This window comes from Arachis ipaensis, chromosome B09 (assembly GCF_000816755.2).
Source record: "Arachis ipaensis cultivar K30076 chromosome B09, Araip1.1, whole genome shotgun sequence".
Classification (NCBI taxonomy): domain Eukaryota; kingdom Viridiplantae; phylum Streptophyta; class Magnoliopsida; order Fabales; family Fabaceae; genus Arachis; species Arachis ipaensis.
In genome coordinates this window covers 110448487-110457973 of record NC_029793.2, presented here as the reverse complement: position 1 = coordinate 110457973, position 9487 = coordinate 110448487, and the positions used below count along the sequence as shown (strand labels likewise).

The following is a 9487-nucleotide window of genomic DNA, read 5'->3' as shown; positions in this document are numbered from 1 at the left end:
TAAAAATAATATCAATTTAAATTATATACAAATAAACCATGCCAAATATAACAACTTAAAAGGATTACTTTTGAAAGAATATAGTTTATGATATTTAATTTTTTACTATTTATTAAAAAAAAGCATAATTACTTAACGATATTTATTTTTTAAATGGTTTAATTACTCTGTTGATCCCTATAGTTTTGCGAAATTTTCAATTAAGTCCCTATACTTTTTTTCTTTTTAATTGGGTCCCTGCACTATTTTTTTTTTCAATTAAGTCCCTACCGTGACCAAACAGTTAAATTTAACGGAATATTCCATTCCTAAATTAAAGATTCTCTAACTTTTTCCTAAATCTCTAATTCTCTTTCCCACTTATTTTCTGAAATACCAAAATAACCCTCCCACACTTAGAATAAAAAACCTAGCTAGCCCTCAGTTGCTCTGTTGAGATCGCATTCACTATCATCTCCTGCGTCGGTCCATCATCTTCATCCATCTGTGGCGTCGTCTGCAGCGGATGCTTGGTGGTCGGCCGTCCGTCGCCTCCTTCTCTCTACGTTGGTTTGTTCTACGTTATTCTGTTCGGAGGTCTTCTGCGCTATTTTCCCATCTAAGCCGTCGCCGTCCCTCCCGGTGCTTTGCCTCGCCTGACGTCACTGCACCGCACCGCACCGAGCCTTACCGCGCCTGACCTCCCGTCTGGCCTCTCGTCCCCGCGCTCTCCTCGATCTCTCTGTACTCGATCTGTCACAAAATAGGTAACATATAACATTTAATTTTTTTTCCAGCTTTTAAAACTTGATGTAACATGTTCATGCTAATTTTAATTTTCAAAAAATATGGCATTGGTTGAGTTCCTAATTTTTGAATTGATTTCTGAATTATTTTGATATACTAATTTAGGCTTTACAATATGAATATTTATGTACAGAAATTTTGTTAATTAGTGAATTGACATATAAATTAATTTTTTGCTGATGATGAATTTTGTTTATTGTTGATTGTTGATTGTTGTTTGTTGTTTGTTGTTGCTGGGATGATGCTGCTTTATTAGGACTCTGTAATTTTTATCTGTAATTAATTGATTATCTTAGAAATAAGGAAAGAGGTGAGATTGGAGATAAGGTGTTTGATTAAATGCCTTTGAGAGAGTTGAATTGATTATGAGTTTAATTGATCATTGTCATAGAGGCATACAGGACTCTCAGAGATCGTGGTTCCTATCCTGCTGCTCAGGTCGTGAGAGATTTTCATGGCAAATTTTCGTTTATTCCGTTTGACAGTGGTTCTAAAACCGCGTTTATTGCTGCAGTGAGTAATCCTTGGTCTATTTATTTTGCTCTCATATTTATTTGCCGGTAATTTGCTTCTATATGACTATACCCTGGGGTACAATGCATCTTCCTGCTCTTTCTCAGGATGCTGATGGGTGTGTTTCCTTCTTTTGGGGAGTTAATACTGATGGAAATCTTGTTCTTGCAGATGAGAAAGAGGTTGTAACTAAGAGCTGTGGGACATCTTCTGCACCATTTTTTAAAGGTAATATTAAAACAATTTTATGTGAAAAATTGGTGACTATTTTGTGCCTGCTGTGCTGAGTACTTTCTGTGAGAATTCACATTTTAAAGATATGCTCGTGAAAAGTGAATTAAGGGGAAGAAGAAAAATTATTTATCCTCCTTGATGGTGTGGAAAACGATCCAACACAAAACTCACCGGCAAGTGTACCGGGTCGCATCAAGTAATAATAACTCACATGAGTGAGGTCGATCCCACAGGGATTGAAGAATTGAGCAATTTTAGTTTAGTGGTTGATTTAGTCAAGCGAATCAAGTATTGGTTGAGTGGTTGTGATTAACAGAAGCTAAATTGCATGAAATGTAAAGGGAGAGGAGAGAATTGCAGTAAATTAAAGAACAGAGAAAGTAGGAGTGATGAATCTTAAAGTGCAAGTAATTTAAATTGCAGAAACTTAGATTGTAAGAAATGTAAATAACTGAAGCTTAAAGTGCAAGAAATGTAAATTGCTTGAATCATAAAAGGGATTGGGAATTGGGATTTGCAGAATATAAACAAGCAAAGGTAAATTGCAATAAATAGAAGAGTAGAGGATTAATTGAATTAAACTAGATCTCAACAGAAAAGTAAAAATGCTTTGAGAATTTAAAAACAGAAAGTGAGCAATGCTTAATTTGCAGCAAATTAAAAGAGGTTCAAGATCTCAGGAGTGGAAGAGACTAGATAACAAGTCTAGATCTCAAATCCTTCCTTGATCTAACAAGAACAATTGCAAAAGAAATAAAGAAAAGTAAATTGCAGAAAGAGTAGAAGAAGAAGCAATGAACAGAAAATGAAATTCAATTATGCAGAAAATTAAAGAAGAGATCTCAAGGTGAGATTGAAACAGAAGTTCTTCAATTCTTCACCCAAGATCCAAAGCAAGAAAATTAAAGAGTGCTCAAGCAAGAACAAGGAAGAAGAGAGATCAATTCTCCTTCCCAATTCTCTGGAATCTAAATTCAAAAACAAAAAGCTCAAAATGAAAATGAGAGTTCAAAGAAAAATCAAAAGTAAAGTCTAAAAAAAAGAAGAGGGTAAAAGTCCTCATTACATCAAACTAACTCCTATTTATACACTTTCTATTCTTGGATATTGGAATTTGGATGGGCTTTTAATTTCGTGAAGATTTGAATTTAATTGGATTTTTGGTTGATTTTTCAGCCCATGAAGAAATTTGCTTCCAGGGGGATGCTCAGCTCACAAAGTGAGCTGAGCTTTGAGACTTAGTGTGGGGAGGCCTTGCGTAGCATGCTGTTGCTTGGGGGAGGCATCAGGGGAAAGCTCAGCTCACAAAGTGAGCTGACCATTGGTGCCTTGGTGCACAAAAATTGTTGCGCGCTGTGTGCTCCTGGACCGTGTCACATTTGTTGCGCACTCCACTCCCCCTGGCCGTGTCAAGATGCGCTAGTGTGATGCCCATGGGTAGCGCTCAGCTCTCCAAGTGAGCTGAGCCTTGGGGTATCCAAGGGAAGGTCCTTGGTTCGAACCTTGAGGGAAGCATGCGCTACCCATTTCTTTGGTTGCCTTGTGGTGCCTTGCTTCCTTGCTTCCTCAAGGTATGGAGTTCGAACCTTGGGGGATGCATTTGGCCATTTTTGGCTTATTTTTCCTTGTGAGTAGCGCTCCCCCCATCCCCTTTAGTCATGGGTTCAAACCCTGGAGAATGCACTTGCAACTTATTTTCTTTGAATTATTTCTTGTGGGCTCTCGATAATGCTCACTTTGTGAGCTGAGCTTGGTCTTTCCTTTCCTTGTTTCTTGGTCTTGTGTTGTGCTCAGCTCACAAAGTGAGCAGAGCTTTGTGCCTTGGTCCCTTAAGAGAGAATGTAGCACTCCCTTGGTGAGCTTGGTGTTCTTGGAGAGAGCTTCATGGTTTGTTGCGCCACACTTCCTCCTTTCTTGGCCACACTTTTTAGGCTACACTTTCTTCTATTCTTCTTTTCTTCACCTATAATTAATCAAAACAACCAATCAAAGTATCACCAAATTCACAAAGTTTATAAATCATTAAAAATCAATTAAATTTAGCCTAAACCTCATGATTTAGCATCAATTATATGGTGGTTGTTTGATTTAAAGAAGTCATGTATTTCCATTCCAGATTACTTACTTAGAATGCAAGAAAGTGCATAAAACCTAATGAAAACAAAGAAAAAGGCTAGTGAAACTAGGCTAAGATGGCTTGTCATCACAACACCAAACTTAAAACTTGCTTGTCCCCAAGCAAGGATCAAACATAAGAGAAGATGGAATGAAATAGATAAGTATATATGTTCTTATTAAGCAGATAGTTGAATTTGGTCTATGGGGTTTTATGCAGATCTAAAGTAGCTCATTTATTATTTGCTGTCAAAACAAACAATGTTTCTTTAAGGGTTCACCAAGGTTGCTGCTATAACTCCTCACTTTTTGCTCATTTCCCTTGTTAGCTTTTCTTCTTTCTTTTGCATTAAGAGCTTATTACTTATTAAAGGCTTGGTGGCAAATGTTGCAGTGGCCTTTGGCTTATTTTCACTCAACATTTCTTCACCACAGACACATGGCTCACCTTTTTCTTTCTAGGATCATTGATGCCCAGCATCTCTTTGGATCACTAAATGTTTTGTAGCTAGGTTGCTCTTTATTGTGGACTTTCAGTTGGCAATCCCAAATCAGTTGATCTAAGTTGCCAAGTTTTAAAATACTCCTTAGAACCTACTTGTCCAAGCATATCCTAGTACACAAACACCACAGGCATGTGTCCTAGGGTCCAAGCTATTGGTGTCTAGCCTTATTATTTGTTTCTTTGCCAACTTTTGGCTTTTCTTCTTTCTTTTTCTTTTTGTTTTGGTTTATTTTCAAGGGGCTTTCATTAATTGAAGGATCACAGCATCAAACTGGCTTAAGCTTCAAGTAACAAGTCATTATGCAGCAATTATTGTATGAGCTAACAATTGAATCAAACACACACCACCACTAACTTCCATCCTAACTTTTGCAACATTGAACAATTACTTTTCTAAATTAAACATCTTTCTTTTATTTAGACAGCAAGGGAAAACAAAACAAAGTATTCAAGCTGATGAATGATGACAATTATTATGCAGATAACTTTCAAGCAAAAATTATGCAGATAGCTTTCTTCAACATGCACTTCCACTTGCAACTAAATAATCATTCCAGCCAGACATAAAGGACTCTCTGAATTAAATCATTACATAACAACAAGGATCAAGAATAGATACAACCTGTTGAGTTGCAGTTTTCCATTCTTCCTTCTATTTGCTCCTTTTGAGTTGTAATTCAGGTGTTCTTTTAATTTGTTGGCTATTTTTCTGTCTGCTCCTCAAATGTTGCTTGTTGTTCAACCCTTTTAGGTATTGGTAAATCTGCAAAGCTTATGTGTGGGTTCTCGAACTTACTTTGGTGTGTGAACACCAAATTTAGTTCCTTGCCAATATTTCTCATGCAACAAATTATATGTGAACTCTTTTTCTTTTTCAAAAGAAATAAACTAATGACTTGGAAACAGCAAAATAGTTAATTAGTTTATCTAAATGCTCAAAGCTAGCATTATGCAGGAGGTGAGAATATGTTTTATGATGAGACTTTGGTGGAACACCAAACTTAGAATCCTTCATTCTCCCTTATATTGTTTTGGTGTGCAACACCAAACTTAGCTTTTTGCAATATAGATAAGGCTAATTAACCTTTTTATTGAAATAACTATGAAAAGAAAACTACCTCAGGTTGGGTTACCTCCCAACAAGCGCTCTTTTATTGTCACTAGCTTGACATCCTCTGTGTTTGTTCAGTTTAGATACTGAACTTTCTTTTCCTTGTCCCATTGTCCTCCTAAATAAGGCTTTGCTCTATGCCCATTTGCTGTGAAGTGGCTCTGTGTAGCTTCATCTAGCAACTCAAGACTTCCATAAGGAAAAACTTTTGTTACTAGATACGGACCTGTCCATTTGGACTTGAGCTTGCCAGGGAAGATCTTGAGCCTTGAGTTATACAGGAGCACTTGCTGTCCTAGCTTGAACTCTTTCTTTGAGATCTTCTTGTCATGCCACCTCTTAGCTCTCTCCTTGTATATCTTAGCATTCTCATAAGCTTCTAGTCTAAACTCATCCAACTCATTTAGTTGTAGCAGCCTCTTTTCTCCTGCTGCTTGAGAATCAAGGTTGAGGAGTTTAGTGGCCCAAAAAGCTTTATGTTCAAGCTCCACAGGGAGGTGACAAGATTTTCCATATAATAGCTGAAATGGGGACTTTCCAATGGGAGTTTTGAAAGCTGTCATGTATGCCCAGAGTGCATCTTCTAACTTCCTGGCCCAATCTTTCCTTGTGCTTCCCACTGTTTTTTCTAAAATTCTCTTCAACTCTTTGTTTGCTAATTCAGCCTGGCCATTAGTCTGAGGATGGTATAGTGTGGCTACTTTATGGATTACTCCATATTTGTGGAGGAGTTTCTCCATTTGTTTGTTGCAGAAGTGACCACCACCATCACTGACAAGACCCTTGGGCACTCCATATCTAGTGAAGATATGCTTCTTAAGGAATTGAAGGACAATTTGTGCATCACAAGTGGTTGTGGCTATGGCTTCCACCCATTTTGAGACATACTCTACTGCTACCAAGATGTATCTGAAGGAATAAGAAGGGAGAAAAGGTCCCATGAAATCAATGCCCCATAGGTCAAATAGCTCAACTTCCAAGATGAAATTCTGAGGCATCTCATTCCTTTTTGTCAATCCTCCAGTTCTTTGGCATTCATTGCATTGGTGAACAAACTCTCTGGCATCCTTGAAGATAGTTGGCCAATAGAAACCGCTTTATAATACCTTTGCAGCTGTTCTCTCTGGTCCAAAGTGTCCACCGTATGCTGAACCATGACAATGCCACAATATGTCCCTCATTTCATTTTCATGGACACACCTCCTAATCATTCCATCAGAGCACCTCTTGAATAAAAAGGGTTCATCCCACAAGAACTTCCTTGCTTCATTGAGCAGCTTCTTCACTTGTTGCTTAAAACATTCTTGAGGTATCTTCCTTCCCACTTTGTAATTTGCTATGTCAGCAAACCAGGGTGTTTGTTGAACTTGGAACAGGTGCTCATCAGGGAAGTTCTCATTTACTTGTTGTGGTCTATCTTGACATGCTTCTTGTGGTACTCTTGATAAATGATCCGCCACTTGATTTTCACTTCCCTTCCTATCTCTTACTTCAATATCAAATTCTTGGAGTAGCAGCACCCACCTAATAAGCCTTGGATTTGAATCCTGTTTAGACATTAAATACTTGAGAGCAGCATGGTCAGTGTACACTATAACTTTGGAGCCAATCAAGTATTGTCTAAACTTATCAAATGCATAAACAATCGCCAAAAGTTCTTTCTCAGTGGTTGTATAATTTTTCTGTATTTCATTTAACACTTTGCTGGCATAATATATGACATGGTGCAACTTGTCTTTCTTTTGTCCCAGCACAGCACCAATAGCAAGGTCACTTGCATCACACATAAGTTCAAAAGGTAAGTTCCAATCAGGGGGTGTAATGATTGGTGCTGTGATGAGTTTTCTTTTTAAGGTTTCAAAGGCATGCTTACAGTTGTCATCAAAGATGAAAGGGTTGTCAATTACTAGCAAATTGCTCAATGGCTTTGCTATTTTTGAAAAATCTTTGATGAACCTTCTGTAGAAACCAGCATGCCCAAGAAAACTCCTTATTGCTTTCACATTAACGGGTATAGGAAGTTTCTCAATAATTTCTATTTTAGCTTTATCAACTTCTATACCCTTGCATGACACTTTATGCCCAAGAACTATCCCTTCAAAAACCATAAAATGGCATTTTTCCCAGTTCAAGACTAAGTTAGTTTCTTGGCATCTTTTCAAAACAAGAGTTAAATGATGCAGACAAGTATTGAATGAATTTCCAAAGACAGAAAAATCATCCATGAAGACTTCTAAAAATTTTTCAACCATATCCGAGAAAATGGAAAGCATACACCTCTGAAATGTGGCTGGGGCATTGCACAGCCCGAAGGGCATCCTCCTGTATGCAAAAACTCCAAATGGACATGTGAAGGCAGTTTTCTCTTGATCTTTAGGGTCCACCACGATTTGATTGTAACCAGAATACCCATCTAAGAAACAATAATAGGCATGGCCGGCTAATCTTTCCAGCATCTGATCAATGAATGGGAGAGGGAAATGGTCTTTCCTTGTGGCATCATTCAATCTTCTATAGTCTATGCACATCCTCCACCCAGTCACTGTCCTAGTAGGGATCAACTCATTCTTCTCATTGGTGATGACCGTCATTCCTCCCTTTTTGTTGGGAGTTGTGGGGTATTAGTTGGTTAGAGTGTTCTGAGATTCTCCTAATTGTTGAACCTTGAGAATTACCTTTTCTACTACTTCGTGGTTCTCTACTGTAATTCCTTGGTCCTTCGGAGGTACTTTTTATACCTTTCCGTTTAACCTGTTGAGAGGTTCGTTTAATGGTAACTTTCCGGTAGTTCGAGTGATGGTTCACTGTGGTAGGGATTAGGTTTTTTCCTCACGTTCCGTTATGTTGATTCCTCACCGTTCTAGGACTACTCTTTACTTCTTCGTTGGTTCTTCGGTTTCCTTTCACTGTTCTTTGTTCGACTTCTTCTCTTTCGGTTACTACTCCTACATTGTCGTTCGTTCGTTTGAGTCTTAGTTCGAGTTCTTTTTTTTCTAGTCGGTGTTTTTATTTTTTTTCCCTACCTTCGTTAACTTCTCGGTTGGTTCCTTGTTTCCGTCCCTTACTTGAAGTGTGGTGGGAACGGTATAGGAGTTTCCAAGTTGTTCCTCTGATTCCTGGTTGTAAAAGGTTTTAAAGAACTTTAGAAGTTCTTCAATCTCTATTTATAAGGGAATCGACTCCGTTACCTCGTTTACGGGGACATACGTTTCAAGGATTTTCTTGAGTAGTTGTTCTTCTCCTCAACCTTTCTCTTCTTTTGATATGAAGAGTGATTTTTTACATCACGACACTAAGTTCCTCAATAGGGTGGTTTCGAGTTTCTAGGTCCCTCGAAACATCAAAGTACGTGGTATCCGTTTTACTGGGATCTGTTTCGAGAGACATTGGAACCACGATCGTAGTTAGACTACGGCAATAGTTACTACTTTTTCGAACGGTATCTCCTTGAGTTTGGATGGTCCTACAGAAACCACTACCGACTGTCTAGTTAGTTCTGTGGGTTACCGTAACACCTTTTAGACAATCATTTCCAACCCCTCAAATAGAAGGGTCGTCTGAAGCATTAAGACCTATATCTCCTTCTTCCTTTGTTGAGTTAGTAGAACCCTTCCGGTAAAGATCGGTGTCGGTCTCGGTAATAACTACATCTCTTCCCTCTCTACTAAAAATCTCATGTATTACTTGCTTACCAGTAGTTACAGAAGTTTAGTTACGTTGTGGGAGTACTTGTTCTTTTAATGTACTTCCACCTATACTATCTTTCAGACCACCTCCTTTACAATCTTTGGTGAACAGTACTCGTTGTCCTTCTTCTTCACCATCTTTAGAGATCACTTCTGTTCCTCTTTCTCTTCAGTTTTGTCCTTAACTTTGGAGAAGGAGGAGTGGAGTTTATACACAAGGACCCTCTTCTTCTCTGGGATGGTCACTAGTAATTGAGGAGGAACTTATACCTTCTTCTTTGTTTCGACTAACTTCACAACTTTCGAGTATTTCGTCGGAACCCAACCTGTTAACTACTATAGTTTCCATAATCGGGTCGGTAAACATACGTATTTTAAGACGACCTTCTTCTTAGTTTCGGACACCAAGTTGGGGTTTCTTCCGAGTTGGGTCGGTACTTCCTCCATCAAGTTTTTCTTCAGTACTTCAACACCTTACGACCTTATTAAAAAAGTTAGAGACTGTCGAGTACCCACTCGGGCCAAGTTCAACATGGT

At 38.3% G+C, this 9487-nt stretch overlaps 1 protein-coding gene across 1 annotated transcript in view; it reads left to right on the top strand.

Annotated features, from left to right (window-relative positions):
• LOC107615793 overlaps positions 1165-9487 on the top strand; it is a gene marked incomplete at its 5' end in the record, with an annotated part of 12452 nt that continues 4129 nt past the window's right edge. The window contains 2 exons of the mRNA XM_021111964.1: positions 1165-1299; positions 1407-1527. Coding sequence (XP_020967623.1) covers positions 1165-1299; positions 1407-1527 — 256 coding nt within the window. The remainder of the gene's footprint in view (positions 1300-1406; positions 1528-9487) is intronic.